The sequence below is a fragment of the Salmo salar genome, chromosome ssa19 (assembly GCF_905237065.1).
Source record: "Salmo salar chromosome ssa19, Ssal_v3.1, whole genome shotgun sequence".
Taxonomy (NCBI): Eukaryota; Metazoa; Chordata; class Actinopteri; order Salmoniformes; family Salmonidae; genus Salmo; species Salmo salar.
The window spans coordinates 18,107,642-18,126,436 of NC_059460.1; the positions used below are offsets into that span (position 1 = coordinate 18,107,642).

The following is an 18,795-nucleotide window of genomic DNA, read 5'->3' on the forward strand; positions in this document are numbered from 1 at the left end:
CAAAGCTTCTCTCTCTCTCTCTCTTCCCACTCTCTCGCTCCTTCTCTCTTTGTCGCTCCCTCTCCCTCCCTCCACACAGCACCGTAACGAAGCCAGCAGCCCGTTCCCTTCCCACAACTCCCACACAAACAACCCTTCGTTTGATTGACCCCCCCCCTGCGTTTATTTTACGCCATTGCATCACTCCTTATTAGCCCCAGTGTGGCCAGTCGGAGAGAGAGAGATAGAGGTTATGGCCCGTTAAATACTAACAGTGCAGCGTAACCTCGCCACCCACTACTGGAGGCCTCTCCTACGTGCCCTCCTCTCCTCCGTCAGTCACCCACCAGTCTTTCCTCTCCTCCTCCTCTGTTCCGGCTGGGGGGGATGAGAGGTAGGGTTTAAGTGGGCTCCATAGGGGCAGCCCAGCAGATGGAATGCAAGTCCAGAGGTGTTGTTTTGGTCTCTCTGCGCGAGGGACCGGCGAGCCGAAACAGATCTTTCTGTCTTCTCTCAGAGTGGGGTCTACCCACGTCTGGACTGCTGAATCAATCCACACCCAGACCAATAGAGCTCCATCCCTGTTAGACAAGCTTGATGGGACATGGACCAGTCTATTTAAGGGGATCCATGGGGAGATGGGGGGGGTTCAGGTCAGGATGTCCTGGTTGTTCAGAGGAGTACGAGTCACACACGGACAGGCAGCTCCAGGAGGATGGGTCTGCATGGTATAGAGCGAGCATGATGCTAGACAGACAGACACACACACACAAACACATACAAACACACACACTGTCCACAGTTCTGATAGAAAACAGTGTAACCGCTCTAACCCTGATGCTTGGAAAGCTCCTTCTCTTTAGTCTGTTCAGCATCACGGTCCTTTCAGCCGTACAGACTCTGTTCAGACTCCCTTCTATCCAATAGGCTCTTGGCCCTGTTCCCCCTGTCTGGCAGCCGGCTCGGGAAAATATAATGACATCAGTAATGTTACAGCAGTTCATGATTACTTTATGAAGCTCTGATTTTTTTATGCAACCTTGTACTATTTGAAATTCAATCTATATCCTCTGTTTGGAATATTATGAGAAGGCCAATTCCATTCAATATTCACCTTTATCCAATAAGCTCTTGTCTCCCCATCACAGGAAATGAAGTTGTGGTGTTTTATTAATAGAATATCATTCCATACCTCTGCTGTTTATTACATTCTAGTCATAGTTAAATGAGGTGCAGGCTAAAAGTGTTTTCCAATAGCAGGGTTGTATTTTTTACTCTTTTATGTCATCAGTATTTGGACTTGCAGAACAGTTCTCTTTGCACTAAAACCCAAAGTCTTGCTGTATGTACTGTATGTGCCATTGAATTTTACTGACCGTTCCCTCTCCCTTCAGGTGGACTTGGGTTTCCTCCGGTTCGTGTCGGCCGTCGGAACACAGGGGGCCGTTTCCCAGGAGACGAAGAAGACCTACTGGGTCAAGTCCTACAAGGTGGACGTCAGCTCTAACGGAGAAGACTGGATCACACTGAAGGAGGGTTCAAAACAGAAGGTAAGAGAGATTACTCCTCACCCACTCTGTACCCCACTGCCTACCTCTAACATTGCATGGGATCATAAGCACATCAACTTTTCCTATACTTCAGCATTGTATGTATTACTGCAGTAATACTCGAATCGTGTAGTAAAAGCAGAAAACATGCATCAACACTAGTTGAGACACATTTCTCAGAAGACTTACAGAGCTGTGGCACAATGGCCAATCAGACCCAGAATGCCAGTCATGTAAACTAACATATATATTTTGGTCATTTAGCAGACGCTCTTATCCAGAGCGACATTTCCGTGCTTTCAGCCAGAGTTGAATTGTGCTCTCCTCCTTAGTATTGGCTTGGATCTCTGCCTCAGCCACACCATATCTCAACAAAAGGGGAATGCCCCTGGTCTGGTCTGGCCTGTGTTCGGTTCTGTCTCTGTGGAACAACGTTTTCTCCACCATAGTATTATGCGCTTAGCGTGGTATGCTAATGCACAGAGCATTGTGTGAGAAACTATTTAGAGTGTAGTACTACTGCCTCTCTCATAAAGACGCTACAGTAGTCATTTAGTTGGATGAAGTCATTGTTTACTGTGTGTCAGGCTCTGGTATTTGTCTGAAGAAGGAGAGCGGTTAACAAAGCCTTTAATAAACCAGGAGTGACATGGATGAATGGAATGGGGAGGAGAGAGAGAGAGAGAGACAGAGAGAGAGAGAGCTAGAGAGAGACAGAGAGGGAGCGAGAGGGAGAGAGACTTGACCAGAGCGTGGCTAACCTAATGATCTGACTGGATCTGACGATCGATCAGTGATCAGCCTGTGAAACAGACCAGAAGGCTCTCTGTCTGTAAACAAACCTCTCTTAGTGGGTGTCCACACTCCACGGGCCCATCAAGAGGTTTGTTTGACCAGGCTAAGGATCTGTGGAACCTGTAAATAGTCACCATTGTGTGTGTGCTACTGATAAGGGCAGCCACGTTTTCCCCATAGCAGCCAGAGCAGCTCTCTTTGTGTCTGTGTCTGGAGTCTATACCCCCTCCCCCTGTCCCCTCAGGCCCAATTATTTTACGACCTCTCCAAAGTACACCGTTTTCTTTTTAAAGCAAGGTGATGTGAAAAGCCCTGTCTCTCAGTTCCGGCCTCTAAAGTGCTTTTGTGAGTAGTTGGTCCTATTTACTAGGTGCTGAGCCTGCAGGTTGGCGCTATAGTGTGATGGTGATGGTGCTAGCTAGCTGGAAAAAGCCATTTAATAGTTATTGGTGCGACAGAGACGCCAGAGAGAGAGAGGAGCGCCGACCGGCGTGACATATAGGAGAGTGGATGACTCAGTTGACAACCATTACCCAGGAAACAGAGAGAGGGATGTAGGGACAGTGATAGAGAGGCTTTTGAACAGACTAATGGTTCCATTGGCCCTGCCTGCTGGCGTTTTAGCGCTGCCACCGTTCACGTTCACTTCAGCCCAGATGAGCTCTACTGCCAAGCAACACACCGCTACTGCTTGGCTAGCACTCTCCTGCCACGGGGTTAACACCACCGTACCACTGGATGCCTACAGAGTGAGACTTAGCCAGGGTGAGGGTGATGTGGGATGGACTGTAAGGTGTTGTCAGTGTGTGCGTGCGTTTCTCAGTTGGATACAACTGTAGGGTGAAGATGTTTGTATATGGTTGAAATTGCAGCTGGGTCACAATCACAATATTTGGTGCATTATGAACTGTTGTGAATATGGTTAATATCTCATTTCCATATACTGTCAATGCTCAGGAAATGATACAGTATATAGTATATAGTCTAAAGACAGTAGCCTAATACGAACATTGGAGGGAGGCTGGCCTGCATATGGCCTGTGCCCCGTCATTGAGCTCTGTTTCTGGGGCACTGTGTGAGGCGAGGCCAAGGCCTCAGTTGGCCCAGTAGGCCTCTCTCCTGGTGGCTCTACTACTACACTAAACAAACTCTGTGAATAATGAACAGCTCCTCTCCTCCCAGGTTTTCCAAGGGAACACCAACCCCACTGACGTCGCCAGGACGATGCTTCCCAAACCCACGCTCACCCGCTTCATCCGGATCCGGCCCGTCGCCTGGGAAACAGGCATCGCTCTGCGCTTCGAGGTGTACGGCTGTAAAATATCAGGTCAGTACCATGGAGATCCCAGTGCTTCACACACTATATCTCTCTGTCTGGCAGACGCTACTTAGCGTCACCTAGCATTACATAGGGGCGGCGGGTAGCCTAGCGGTTAGAGCGTTGGGCCAGCAACCGAAAAAGTTGCTAGATTGAATCCCCGGGCTGACGAGGTAAAAATCTGTCGTTCTGCCCCAGAACAAGGCAGTTAACCCACTGTTCCTAGGCCGTCATTGTAAATAAGAATTTGTTCTTAACTGACTTGCCGAGTTAAATAAAGGATAAATACATTAGAGATGTTAGTTTACCATTCAAATGACCAAACAACATTCAAATGCATGCAAGTCACTGCTGGTGATGGTATATTGTTTGACCTTTCGGTAAAATGAGTGTCTACGTGTTCCTTTAGGATTTGTTTAGGCCTCTCATCTCTCATGTACCTGGTTGATATTTTCCTCCTCATCTAGAAGAGTAGCTGAAATGATTTACTAAGGGACTGTAGGTTATTTATAATGAGGGATACATGGATGCAATCAGATCTCTCTGAAATGAACATTTCCATGCAGGCTGTTGTTAAAAAAGAGGAGTCTCTAAGTTTGTAACAGAACTAAAGTTGTCTATCAACTGTAAAAATTGAGCACAACAGAACCAGCTACAACTGAAGTATCTGATCATTAATGAATTTGAGCCATTCATTGTTTAGCATAGCAGCCACATATCATCAGGTAATTAGGAATTGTAGGCGTGTGTGCAAAGGCCGGTTGGTTGGAGGCGTGACCACTTTGAGCGGGCCAAATCCGACTTAACAAGAATAGCCACAGACAGAAAACTCTACCAGGGGTTGCTAAAACGGCTCTCAAAACAGTCTTGTACAACCCACTTGAACTCGCCCTACTGTTCCGAGTGCTTAGCTTACAGAAACGGACCACCTCTATTGTGTATGCAGACAAACTGATCCCCTGCATGAACCTCGTCACACCAATGACATCTAGGATCCATATTCACTGCGCGTCTTCCATTACGTTCAGAAAATTCCACAGAACACCTTGCGCCCTGGAACTCAGAACGATACCTGACCACAGCTGTCCTTTCAGCAGGGCGCTCAGATCGCTCAAAATAACCCTCATCAAGATGTGGCCAATATCTAATAGTCCTACACATCACTTAATATTAATATTATTATTATTAATAATAATAATAATAATATTATTAATATTATTATTATTACAAATAGAAGAGTATCACTTCTCACAATGGTGCTGGTTTAGTAAAGTTAGATCAAAGCTGAATCAATGTCTCACAAGATCACAAAGTGATTCAGTAGTATTTTACATAGCAGATCCGTATATCCAGTACACTACATGACCAAAAGTATGTGGACATGCTCGTGGAACATCTCATTCCAAAATCATGGGCATTAATATGGAGTTGGTCCCCCCTTTGCTGCTATAACAGCCTCCACTCTGTGAAGGCTTTCCACTAGATGTTGGAACATTGCTGCGGGGACTTCCATTCAATTACAAGAGCATTAGTGAGGTCGGGCACTGATGTTGGGCGATTAAGCCTGGCTCGCAGACGGCGTTCCAATTCATCCCAAAGGTGTTCAATGGGGTTGGAAGCACCGAATCGTCTAGAATGTCATTGTATGCTGTAGCATTATGATTTCCCTACACTGGAACTAAGGGGCCTAGCCCGAACTATGAAAAACAGACCATTATTCCTTCTCCACTAAACTTTACAGTTGGCACTATGCATGGTGTGTGGCTGCTCGGCCATGGAAACCCATTTCATGAAGCTCCCGATGAACAGTTCTTGTGCTGACGTTGCTTCCAGAGGCAGTTTGAAACTTGGTAGTGAGTGTTGCAACTGAGGACAGACTATTTTTACGCACTAAGCAGTTCAGCACTCGTCGGTCCCGTTCTGTGAGCTTGTGTGTCCTGCCACTTCACGGCTAAGCCGTTGTTGGCCCTAGACGTTTCCACTTCACAATAACAGCACTTACAGTTGAGAGGGGCAGCTCTAGCAGGGCAGAAATTTGACAAACTGACTTGTTGGAAAGGTGGCATCCTATGACGGTGCCACGTTGAATGACACTGAGCTCTTCAATAAGGCCATTCTACTGCCAATGTTTATCTATGGAGATTGCATGGCTGTATGCTCTATTTTATACACCTGTCAGCAACGGGTGTGGCTGAAATAGCAGAATCCACTAATTTGAAGGGGTGTCCACATACTTTTGTATATATAGTGTAATACCATATAGGCCTACTGTAGCATACTGTAGTAGGACTATAATACAGTATGTTACACCAAAAACACCTCCTCAGTCATTTCTTGTCTGAAGCTGAATAGTCCAATATTCTTTCAACAATCATTAAAGCTCTACAGTGCACACACTACAGGCTATGCTTAGATTGAATCAAAATAGACCTACAAGAAATGCTAATATAGTTGATTGTTCACGCCATCTGCTTTCATTCGCTGATGAAACAGTCATTCTAGAAGCTCTAAATGCATCTTCCCATGAAACTGATTGACTTCAAGTGACTGGCATGCAGTTTGGACATTTCACCTGTAAAACGGGAAGAATTATCACTCACCGTTGACAGATGATGGTCTAGTTTGAAGATGGCCTTAATTTGAAAAGAGGAACTTGGTGTTTGAGATTATTAAAAATATATCATTTTCTTGAGACAAGATGTGTGGGCAAATAGGCAGACATGGCAATTGGAGGATGCATTTTATGCACCTATTCTATAGTGATATTCAATCTGTTGATACAAACTTTGATTGAGGAAATGATGACGTCATTTCATAATTTTATTTGCGCTCCCCAACCCCCCAAAAGAGCACTAAACCATGTCTCCTCGGCTATTGGAGATTGTAGCACAGCCTCTGACGGTCATAGAGACAATCCAAGTATATCCCATATGCATTGGAGTCATGTCTTTCCCCCGGCATTTTACAGCTTGTTTCTAGCATAAAGCATTGTGGACTAAAGCGTAATTATAGATCATTTTATATATTCAGGTCCATTTCATTTGTATTAAAATCAATTATATCAGTAGCAAGCTTTGGACCCCAGGAAAAGTAGCTGCTGCCTTGGCAACAGCTAATGCGGATCCAGAATAAAAATAAAAAAAATACCTTAATTCCTGTTTATCATCTTCACGCTCTCTCTCTCGAACTGAACAGGACATCAGTAGGCCTAGCTTGTGCTCACAGATATTGCATTTTTTTGGACAAATTAACTCGCCTCCTGAAATGCCACCACACACAGTACAGTCATTGGTTAGGCAGCACAGTAGGGTTTACATCAATAAGAGCAGGGCAGGCTGATTGAGACCACACTAGGTGCACTTGATATTGCGCGCCCAGCATAGAATCAGGGATGAGGGGCAGCATCGGGCACACATGAGATACTATAATAAGCAACTCATTCTCCAACCCTGAGTAATATTGCATTTCATCGATTACAAATTACATTACCCTTCCCTGGACTAAATTTTAAAAAGCATGACCTTCTCCCATTTTCCTCTGGGTAACTATTGTGTACATTTCAGTGTCTCCCTAACTCACAGTAGTGAGAGCCCAGTGAGAGAGGATCTACTCCGAGGCGAGTGCTGCCTTCTACATTATGAAGGAGAGCCGCATGAAGATGATTACGCATTGATGTTACCTGATGTTTAGATGTACCTCATTCAATATGGATGACATCAACAGCAGGCAGGCCGGCAGACAGAGTAGTTTAGCGGGCCAGGCGAGCGGCTTCTCATAGCTGAGTACTGCAACTGCCTGCATAGACACGCACACACTCACACACACACCATCTCCGTGGCTCTTGTCCTACCCTCTGTCCTTTCCCCAACCCCCTCAGTCTCAGCCCCCTGCTGGGTCCACAAAGTCTGCAGTGATCTTCATCAGTGTGATGCTGGCAACCTTCCACCCACTACAAGGCTTTGATTGTGGTCAGGTTCACAGCGCCCCATGCCTCTTTGTCGACATGCATTTATTTTATGACATTGTGAAGGGCTTTATCTATGTGTGTGCATTTGTTTGTCTGCGAGTCTGTCTGTGTACGCTAGCTTTTGTATGTGTTCGTTTTTGTGCTTGTTAGTGTGTGTGAGAGCCCGTGCCTTTGTGTGTGCGTGTCTGTGCGTTTGTGTGTTTGCGTGCCCGTGTGTGCATTTGCATGTGTGTATGTGCAGAGGGCAGTGCGGTGCTGGCACACAGCTGGAGCGCTTCAATGTTTGGGCGTGAGACCAGACCGCACTGCAGACACACACACGCACAGACATACACACACACACACACACCGCACTGCGGACACACACACACACACACACACACACCGCACTGCAGACACATCACAGGAGCAGGGAGCGCCACTCTGTGACCTCATCAGCCGACGGCAGGCAGGGCACCACTCTGATCACACTGCCAGCTGGATGTTCTGCACACGCTCAGAGAGGAGAGGAGACAGAGAGAGAGTCAGAGAGAGAGAGAGAGAGAGAGTCAGAGAGAGAGACAAAGAGAGACAAAGAGAGAGAGAGATGGAGAGAGACAGAGTCAGAGAGAGAGCGTGATCTTGTAATTCTCTGGTCAGGTTTGAGAGGTTCTGCTTTAAGGCTGCTTTCAGTCCTGCATTCAGAGAGATTACTGACAAATGCTTTTTAGGAGATATCAAAGTGGTCCGTTCTAAGCCCACAGAGAAACAGCCCACTGAGCTAAACGATGTTTCCACGTCATTTCAATGACATGACATGGAACCAACATGGAATAGACGTTGAATTGACATTTGTGCCCAGTGGGAGGGCCTTCAGGTTGTGTCTAATCTTATCTGGTCTTTGCACATGAGATGTGCCCTGCAGTTGGAGGTACTGTACACACCTACGTATTAATAGCTTAACCTCATCCCTTCTGACTGCTGACTCTCTGCTGTGCTATTGGTAAATAAGGCCATGTGTATGTTTAGCCACAGAGTTCCCCAGCCAAACCCTGGGTTACCCTGCTCAGCCTTGCCCCTTGCAGTGGTGTGCCACTACACACACACGCGGTCGGTTTCTGGGTGTGTCCGGTGTGCGTGCTGCCCAAAACAGTCCCAAATGAGGTGCATTAAAAGCTCGTGAATACAGCAGATGATCTGTGGTGCTCTGATCACCAAAACTTCCAAATCCCCCTGGAAACCCCCCTCTCTAACTCTCTCTTATCCATCCGCTTCAAAGAGCGAGAGCGTGAGCCACCGCAGTGGAGTGCCTTAGCTTCCCTCTGACATGGCTCCATCAGAGATCACAGGGATCACACTCACAGGGCGCTTGGCAGGCGATGAAAGAGAAATTCTCAGCCTCAAACGGATGACAAATCTCCCCGTGAGCGTTTGGTCCTGTCCTGAGGAACCATGGCGTCGTCTCTGATTCGATTTGGACTCGTTTGGGTCTCCTGGGAGTCACGTAGAACTAGTTTATTCTTCTCTGTTTTGAACAGGAACTGTGATAACGATGGAAAAGATTGAATGAAGCCTTGTTCTGTTGGTTTGGCAGAGTTACACTGAGTTTCATACAGTCGCAGACGTTCCAAGAATATATCTCCTTTTATCCCTCTCCCTGGGAGCAGATTGTAAAGATGATATTGGTTACTGCAGGTCACTGCAGACTCTTTTGATTAAGTGGATGGAAAGGAAAGAGACGGCCAGTCAGGAGACAGACAAGACAGTCAGCCTGTGTGTGTGGATTCATTCCCGGAACATTTTTCTGACCCGGAAGGTGCAAACGGCACAAAGTGAAACCGCCACCAGCAGCAAGCAGTTAGGGCGTATGAAAGGTAGAATGAAAGGTAGAATGCACAAGGGACTCAAGCGGATGAAAATGAACGAACACAGATTCAGGATGAAAGGTCGGAGAACACAGGGCTAAATTAGAGCAGAGGTATAGAACAGCAAAAGGAAAGGGGGGACGATGGGGATGAAGGGAGGGAGGGGGTTCAAGATGAAAGAAAAGCTCTCCCAGGTAGAAATGACCGCTGAAGGAAGGGAGAGTTTTAATTGGATGCCGGGAGACAAACACTCCAGGCGGAGACATTAGTATTCAAGCGGTTAGGAGAGAGAGAGAGAGAGAGAGACAGACAGACAGAGAGAGAGAGAGAGAGAGCGAGAGAAGGAAAGAGAGAATGAGAGAGAGGTGGAGGCATCACAACGAGAGAGTGTTTCTCTCTCACACCATCACTATCACTCACTGTCTCAGTCATTCAACCCATCCCTATCTTTTCCCCTATTAACACATGAACCATGAAAACAACCTTCTCGGACTGGTGATACAAATCATTTATTGAGATAAAAATATCCCCCTCAGGTTCTCCCTCAAATCCCTCTTGCTCATTGAAAGACTTATGCTAACCTCTATCTCTCTCTCCCTCTCACAGAGTATCCATGTTCAGGCATGCTTGGCATGGTATCGGGCCTAATCACTGATGCCCAGATCACAGCTTCGTCCCACACGGACCGGAGCTGGGTACCCGAGAACGCCCGCCTGCTGACCAGCCGCTCCGGGTGGACCCTGCTGCCCCAGCCCCAGCCCTTCACCTCAGAGTGGCTACAGGTTAGATCAACTATATTAATAGACGATTCTTATGGGGGGGTTTTGGCTTTGCAATTAGAGATAGGTTTGATGGTTGTGAAATGTTATTGGTTCATATAAATTTTGGTTTTCTGAGGATCTATCCTACCTTTACTTACAAAGAATTTGGCCAAAATGATGATGAGTTTACAAATAAACAGTTCGGAAACACTTTACTTATGGCATATAGGTATAAGGCATTATGATGCTGTTATGAGTACCTATGAACTGCTTATAATGCGTTTCCTCTCCATTCATCTGCAGGTGGACCTGGGGGAGGAGAAGCTGGTACGAGGGCTCATCATCCAGGGAGGGAAACACAGAGAGAACAAGGTGTTCATGAAGAAGTTCAGACTGGGATACAGTAACAACGGATCTGATTGGAAGATGGTCCAGGACGCCAGCGGCAACAAGCCAAAGGTAAGAGGGAGAACAGTTTTCATTGGTTGTTTGTTTGTTGGGTTTACCGTGTTGAGCAGTTGACAGAAAGTAGGGTTTTGTTGACTATCTAATGGGAAATGATCTCCCTCTTCCAAACTGAAAACACATTTGTTGTACTGTGGCTGTTGAAACATTTATGGAGTCCATTTGGGTAGTACTTTATAGCACATTAGGATAACCATCTGTAAGGTTTCTCCTAGTCCTACTGCTGACTAGTGTCTATCCTCATAGTATTCTGCTGATGTTGCTCAAGCCTTTCAGTAGAACCGTACTCCACTCAAGAGAGCGGGGAAAAGGTCAGGAGAGCTGAGAGAGAGCGTGTGACACGCAGAAACGACCCTAGATGTATCTGCCGGCGTCGGCATGCTTTGAGTGTGCCACACGCGCACACAGCGCCTTACACACACACCGTACACACACACACACACAGACGCAAACCTCCAGGAAGTACCTCTACAGCCCCGTCCCGATTATAACTTTCTGCGACAGGATGTGGTGTAAATGTGTCCCAGATCACCTGATGGTTGATTTATGAAGGAGTGAGAGGCTGGGTCCTACTTGTCTCTCCCTCTTTCCCTAAGGAAGTCCGAGCATCAAATACAGACAAGACTTGTTCCAGTGTTAATGGTCACTAATCCACTACACTCCATCACTGTCTCCTCCTCTACCTCTCCTCTCTTCTCATCTCCACTACTGTCCCCTCCTCTACTTCTCCTCTCTTCTCCTCTCCACTACTGTCCCCTCCTCTACCTCTCCTCTCTTCTCATCTCCACTACTGTCCCCTCCACTACCTCTCCTCTCTTCTCATCTCCACTACTGTCCCCTCCTCTACCTCTCCTCTCTTCTCCTCTCCACTACTGTCCCCTCCTCTACCTCTCCTCTCTTCTCATCTCCACTACTGTCCCCTCCACTACCTCTCCTCTCTTCTCCTCTCCACTACTGTCCCCTCCTCTACCTCTCCTCTCTCTCATCTCCACTACTGTCCCTTCCTCTACTTCTCCTCTCTTCACTACTGTCCCCTCCTCTACCTCTCCTCTCTTCTCCTCTCCACTACTGTCCCCTCCTCTACCTCTCCTCTCTTCTCCTCTCCACTACTGTCCCCTCCTCTACCTCTCCTCTCATCTCCACTACTGTCCCCTCCTCTACCTCTCCTCTCATCTCCACTACTGTCCCCTCCTCTACCTCTCCTCTCTTCTCATCTCCACTACTGTCCCCTCCTCTACTTCTCCTCTCTCTCTCTCCACTACTGTCCCCTCCTCTACCTCTCCTCTCTTCTCCTCTCCACTACTGTCCCCTCCTCTACCTCTCCTCTCTTCTCCTCTCCACTACTGTCCCCTCCTCTACCTCTCCTCTCTTCTCATCTCCACTACTGTCCCCTCCTCTACCTCTCCTCTCTCATCTCCACTACTGTCCCCTCCTCTACCTCTCCCTCTCCTCTCCACTACTGTCCCCTCCTTTACCTCTCCTCTCTTCTCCTCTCCACTACTGTCCCCTCCTCTACCTCTCATCTCCACTACTGTCCCCTCCTCTACCTCTCCTCTCATCTCCACTACTGTCCCCTCCTCTACCTCTCCTCTCTTCTCCTCTCCACTACTGTCCCCTCCTCTACCTCTCCTCTCCTCTCATCTCCACTACTGTCCCCTCCTCTACCTCTCCTCTCATCTCCACTACTGTCCCCTCCTCTACCTCTCCTCTCTTCTCCTCTACTCTCCTGCCCTTTCATCTCCTCGCCTCTACGTGTACCTCTGTTATTCCCTAACAGAATCCTCCTTTCTTATTCAGATGACAAGATCAGAAGCTGAGCAGCGAGAAAGCATTCGTCCTCTCCTCTATCTTACCCCTTCTCTACGTTATTCCCAAAGAAAAGGCCCCTAGCCTCTCTCTTTCCTCTAAATAGAGAACTTCAGAGGCTGAGCAGAGACAGAGTGAGCTGAGGCTGCCCTTGACCGCTGTGTCCTGCTGGGGCGGCAGGTGCTAGTTGTAGCCACCGGGCTCTCGTTTACAGTCTCACTGACAGTGCTTTTAGATGTCAGCCGGAGAAATCTGGTCCATCTTCCATTGTTTTCTCCCCTCTCTCAGCCCTGCTCGAGCCCTGCTCATTTTCCAAAGGAAGGAATAAGTCTGCCTTAGGGTCTCTGTGATAGGAGAGAGACATCAGAGAGAGCAATGACATTATCAGACAGTAACATTTCTCTCTCGTTTTCTCTCTCTGTGTATGTCTCTCTCTCTCTGTATCTGTCTCTCTCTGTATCTGTATCTGCCTCTCTCAGCCTCTCTCTCAGCTGCAGTGTGTACGGTATAGGACTTCTCTGCTGTTGTCGATGAAATAACACAGGTGGTCCTCTCCACAGATTTTCGAGGGGAATCAGAACTACGATACACCAGAGCTGAGGACCGTGGAGCCCTTGCTGACCCGATACATCAGGGTTTACCCAGAGAGGTCCACCCCTGCTGGGATGGGCCTGCGTCTCGAGCTCCTGGGCTGTGAGATCGAAGGTAGGTCTTAAATGGAATCCTACACACACACGCATTTTAATTGTACTCCACGTGGAGTCAACAGCTGTCCAGGGCCCAGTAGGCCCCACTATCTCTCCCTGAGAGGGACAGTTGTCTAGTCTCCATGCATGCTGCATCAAAGCCATTCCTGAAGCAAGACCGCTCATACATATTACATGGGATCAAATGAAACCCCATCTGCCCTGAGGATTACTGCCAACCCCTTCCAGTCCCTGTTCCATCGTTTCTCTGGGGCCACTCTCCTCTTTCTCTCTCTCCTCTCCCCTCTGTCTGCCTCGCTCTCTCTCTGTCTCGCTCTCTTCACCTCGCCCCCCCCCTCTCTCTCTCTGTGTGTGTCTCTCTCTCTCCACCTGTCTTTCTCTCTCTCCTCTTTCTCTCTCCCCTCTCTGCTATGAGAACATGCTCTGGCGGGCCAGGCCTAAGTGGATTTACATATTGGATTTCAGGGAGGCTGTAGCAAGCGCAGCCCTGTGTAAGCCATGGAGTCCCACCGGGGCTTTAGAAGGATGATAATGCTTGTTTTCACTGTTAATGCCACCACACACTCAAAAACACACACACAGACACACTCACACACACACACACACACACACACACACGCACACACACACACACACAAATACAGACACAGGTACGTGAGTGGTGGTGTGTAAGCTAAGCCCCAGGAGTACAGATAAATTCATCTTTCTCCAGCTAGAGCATTGACCCTGTCAACGACCTTTCCACCCTGAATCTGACAGAGGTTGATCACTCATATTTCATATAGCAGAGGGCGAGGGATTACATAATTCTAGATTACACATGTACTCTTTCTTCTCCCTTTCTCTCTCCATCTCCCTGTCTCTCCATCTCCCTGTCTCTCCATCTCCCTCTCTCTCCATCTCCCTCTCTCTCCATCTCCCTCTCTCTCCATCTCCCTCTCTCTCCATCTCCTTCTCTCTCCATCTCCTTCTCTCTCCTTCTCTCTCTCTCTCAATCTCCCTGTCCCTCCATCTCCTTCTCTCTCCATCTCCTTCTCTCTCCATCTCCTTCTCTCTCCATCTCCAACTCCAACTCCCTCTCTCTCAATCTCCCTCTCTCTCAATCTCCCTCTCTCTCAATCTACCTCTCTCTCAATCTACCTCTCTCTCAATCTACCTCTCTCTCAATCTACCTCTCTCTCAATCTACCTCTCTCCCAATCTACCTCTCTCCCAATCTCCCTCATCTCCCTCTCTCTCCATCTCCCTCACTTCTTCCCACCCTCCCTCCCTCCCTGCCTCCCTCCCTCCCTCCCGCTGTCCTGGGGAAGCCCATTCATTACTCTGTCAGGGTAAACACATCCAGGCGGTGTGTTAGCGGAGCATGGATCAGAGCTGCGGCCATGCCCACATCCAACGAGGCCAGTGGGCCCTAATTATAGGCCAGGGTGGGGCCCAGCCTCCAGCCCAATTCTAGACCCATGCATCTGATCTCCAGCCTAAACACAAATCTAGCTTGTATTCCAAATGGCACCCTATTCCCTAAGTAGTGCCTTGGTCAAAAGTAGTTCACAATTTAGGAAATAGGGTGCCATTTGGGACACAAACCTAAAGCCTCAGCATCCACCATCCACTGGCTCTATTCACACTAAACCTTCCTCTGTATCCTGATAAAAGGGGCTGTTAATAGCTCAGTGATTGAATCCACTGGCATGGCCTGCCATGTATGTGTTTGTATATGTTTGCGTGTGTGGTGTATGTGCGTGGTGTACTGTATGCGTGGTGTATGTAGGTGGTTTATGTGCGTGTTGTATGTGTGTAGTGTACTGTATGTGTGGTGTATGTGCGTGGTGTATGTAGGTGGTTTATGTGCGTGGTGTACTGTATGTGTGGTGTACTGTATGTGTGGGGTATGTGCGTAGTATATGTAGGTGCTGTATGTGTGTGGTATATGTGCATGGTGTATTTGCGTGGTGTACTGTATGTGCGTGGTGTACTGTATGTGCGTGGTGTACTGTATGCGTGGTGTATGTGCGTGGTGTATGTGCGTGGTGTACTGTATGCGTGGTGTATGTGCGTTGTGTATGTGCGTGGTGTATGTGCGTGGTGTATGTGCGTGGTGTACTGTATGCGTGGTGTATGTGCGTGGTGTATGTGCGTGGTGTATGTGCGTGGTGTATGTAGGTGGTGTATGTGTGTGGTGTTTTTGTGTGGTGTACTGTATGTGCGTGGTGTACTGTATGCGTGGTGTATGTGCGTGGTATATGTGCGTAGTGTATGTGTGCGGAGGTATGTGCGTGGTGTACTGTATGCGTGGTGTATGTGCACGGTGTATGTGCGTGGTGTATGTGTGTGGTGTACTGTATGTGTGTAGTGTATGTGTGTAGTGTATGTGTGTAGTGTATGTGTGTAGTGTATGTGTGTGGTGTATGTGTGTGGTGTAGTGTATGTTTGTAGTGTATGTGTGTAATGTATGTGTGTGGTGTATGTGTGTAGTGTACTGTATGTGTGTAGTGTATGTGTGTAGTGTATGTGTGTGGTGTATGTGTGTAGTGTACTGTATGTGTGTAGTGTATGTGTGTAGTGTATGTGTGTGGTGTACTGTATGTGTGTAGTGTATGTGTGTAGTGTATGTGTGTGGTGTACTGTATGTGTGTGGTGTACGTGTGTAGTGTATGTGTGTATGTGTGTGGTGTAGTGTATGTGTGTAGTGTATGTGTGTAGTGTATGTGTGTAGTGTACTGTATGTGTGTAGTGTACTGTATGTGTGTAGTGTATGTGTGTAGTCTATGTGTGTGGTGTACTGTATGTGTGTAGTGTATGTGTGTAGTGTACTGTATGTGTGTAGTGTACTGTATGTGTGTAGTGTATGTGTGTAGTGTACTGTATGTGTGTAGTGTAGTGTATGTGTGTAGTGTATGTGTGTGGTGTACTGTATGTGTGTAGTGTATGTGTGCAGTGTACGTGTGTACCGTAATTTCCGGACTATTAAACGCACCTGAATATAAGCCGCACCCACTGAATTAAAAAATATAGATTATTTTGAACATAAATAAGCCGCACATGTCTATAAGCCGCAGGTGCCTACCGGTACATTGAAACAAATTAACTTTACACAGGCTTTAACAAAACACAGCTTGTAACAAAAATAAATAGGCTTTAACGAAGCACGGCTTGTAACAAAAATAAATAGGCTTTAACGAAACACGGCTTGTAACAAAAATAAATAGGCTTTAACGAAACACGGCTTGTAACAAAAATAAAAAATTAGCAGTAAGCTTTACCAGTAGTTGTCTTTTTGCACTGAGTCAATTCCTCACGCTGCTGTTTCCAACGTCTTATCATCGACTCATTAAGACCAAGCTCCCGTGCAGCAGCTCTATTTCCTTTTCCAACAGCCAGATCAATCGCCTTCAACTTGAAAGCTGCATCATATGCATTTCTCCGTGTCTTTGCCATGATGAGGGTGACAAAATAACTACCGAGAAGTTTGAGAGCGCTCGATTTAATCTAAACAGTAAACAAAAAAGTTGTTTGACCTTAACCCGTTCGGCAATTTCATTGGTCTAATGAAAGCTTCATGCCGCCAAAAAAACTGAGCACGTCACAGAATGTTTTTTTGGAAAAGTGGGAAAGTGGGAAAAATCCATATATTAGCCGCGTCATTGTTTAAGCCGCGAGGTTCAAAGCCTGGGAAAAAAGTTGCGGCTTATAGTCCGGAATTTACGGTAGTGTATGTGTGTAGTGTATGTGTGTGGTTTATGTGTGTGGTGTATGTGTGTAGTGTATGTGTGTAGTGTATGTGTGTAGTGTACGTGTGTAGTGTACGTGTGTAGTGTACGTGTGTAGTGTATGTGTGTGGTGTACGTGTGTGGTGTATGTGTGTGGTGTATGTGTGTGTGTACTGTATGTGTGTAGTGTATGTGTGTAGTGTATGTGTGTGGTGTACTGTATGTGTGTAGTTTATGTGTGTAGTGTATGTGTGTACTGTATGTGTGTGGTGTACTGTATGTGTGTGGTGTACGTGTGTAGTGTATGTGTGTAGTGTATGTGTGTAGTGTACTGTATGTGTGTAGTGTACATGTATGGTGTACGTGTGTGGTGTACGTGTGTAGTGTATGTGTGTGGTGTATGTGTGTGGTGTACTGTATGTGTGTAGTGTATGTCTGTAGTGTACTGTATGTGTGTAGTGTATGTGTGTAGTGTACTGTATGTGTGTAGTGTACTGTATGTGTGTAGTACTGTATGTGTGTAGTGTAATGTATGTGTGTAGTGTATGTGTGTGGTGTATGTGTGTGGTGTATGTGTACGTGTGTAGTGTACGTGTGTAGTGTACGTGTGTAGTGTACGTGTGTAGTGTACGTGTGTAGTGTATGTGTGTAGTGTATGTGTGTAGTGTATGTGTGTAGTGTATGTGATACCAAACCCTACAAAGGAGCAGCTGAATGCAAGATTAACATTAACTTTCTCTCTCTCTCTCTCTGCCCCTCCCTCCCTCTCTCTCCCCCTCTCTCTCTCCCCTCTCTCTCTTCCCCTCTCTCTCCCTCTCTCCTCCGCAGCTCCCACAATCACCCCCCACCACGCCGGCCCCCACCACCGCCCCATCAGACGACTGTGATGATGACCAGGCCAGCTGCCACAGTGGAACAGGTGATGACTACGAAGTGACAGGTGCTAACATCACTCTCATGAGACTGCTACCTCCTCTACCCCTACTCCTCTACCCCTACTCCTCTACCCCTACTCCTCTACCCCTACTCCTCTACCCCTACTCCTCTACCCCTACTCCTCTACCCCTACTCCTCTACCTCTACTCCTCTACCCTACTCTCGCTTTATACTAAGCCCACATACCTAGATAAACACACACACACACCTAATCACCTGCACCTGCAACCCCATCTTTACCCCTTTACAACCTAATGAGAAACCTTATCTCATGCACCTCAGAGCCTGTCTTCCACCCTCAACCGGACGTCCTCCCTCACATCTGACCTGCCCTCGCACCTGTCTGCCTCTCCTCCTCCTCCCATCCCCCACCCAGCTGTGTTTCCCTCTCACCTGCACCTGTCTGCCTCTCCTCCTCCTCCCATCCCCCACCCAGCTGTGTTTCACTCTCACCTGCACCTGTCTGCCTCTCCTCCTCCTCCCATCCCCCACCCAGCTGTGTTTCCCTCTCACCTGCACTTGTCTGCCTCTCCTCCTCCTCCCATCCCCCACCCAGCTGTGTTTCCCTCTCACCTGCACCTGTCTGCCTCTCCTCCTCTCCCATCCCCCACCCAGCTGTGTTTCCCTCTCAGCCTTTTATCTCTCAGCAGCCTTGGTCTCTTTCTAGCCTGGCCTCTTTCCCCACTAACCGGATAATAACCTGCCGTACTGCCCCTGACTTCCACCTTTCTATACAATGCTGTTCCCTATGGATATGTCCTGACCGGCACCCTGTTCCTTTTATAGTGTACAACTTTTTCCCAGGGCCCTTAGGGCTTTGGTCAGTAGCAGTGCACTACATAGGGAATAGGGTGCCATTTGGGACATGGAGTTCGCTCTTTGGCTATTCCTCTCTCCTAGCCCCATTTCAATGCAGCAGTCTCCAGTGTTCAGTGATGTGCATGGCACTCTCAGTCAC

At 47.5% G+C, this 18,795-nt stretch overlaps 1 protein-coding gene across 1 annotated transcript in view; it reads left to right on the forward strand.

Annotated features, from left to right (window-relative positions):
- Window positions 1–18,795, forward strand: part of LOC106578544 (neuropilin-1a) — an 80,606-nt gene that overhangs the window by 54,262 nt on the left and 7,549 nt on the right. The window contains 7 exon segments of the mRNA XM_014157488.2: window positions 1,374–1,529; window positions 3,507–3,651; window positions 10,060–10,235; window positions 10,518–10,673; window positions 13,046–13,190; window positions 17,730–17,740; window positions 17,742–17,841. Coding sequence (XP_014012963.2) covers window positions 1,374–1,529; window positions 3,507–3,651; window positions 10,060–10,235; window positions 10,518–10,673; window positions 13,046–13,190; window positions 17,730–17,740; window positions 17,742–17,841 — 889 coding nt within the window.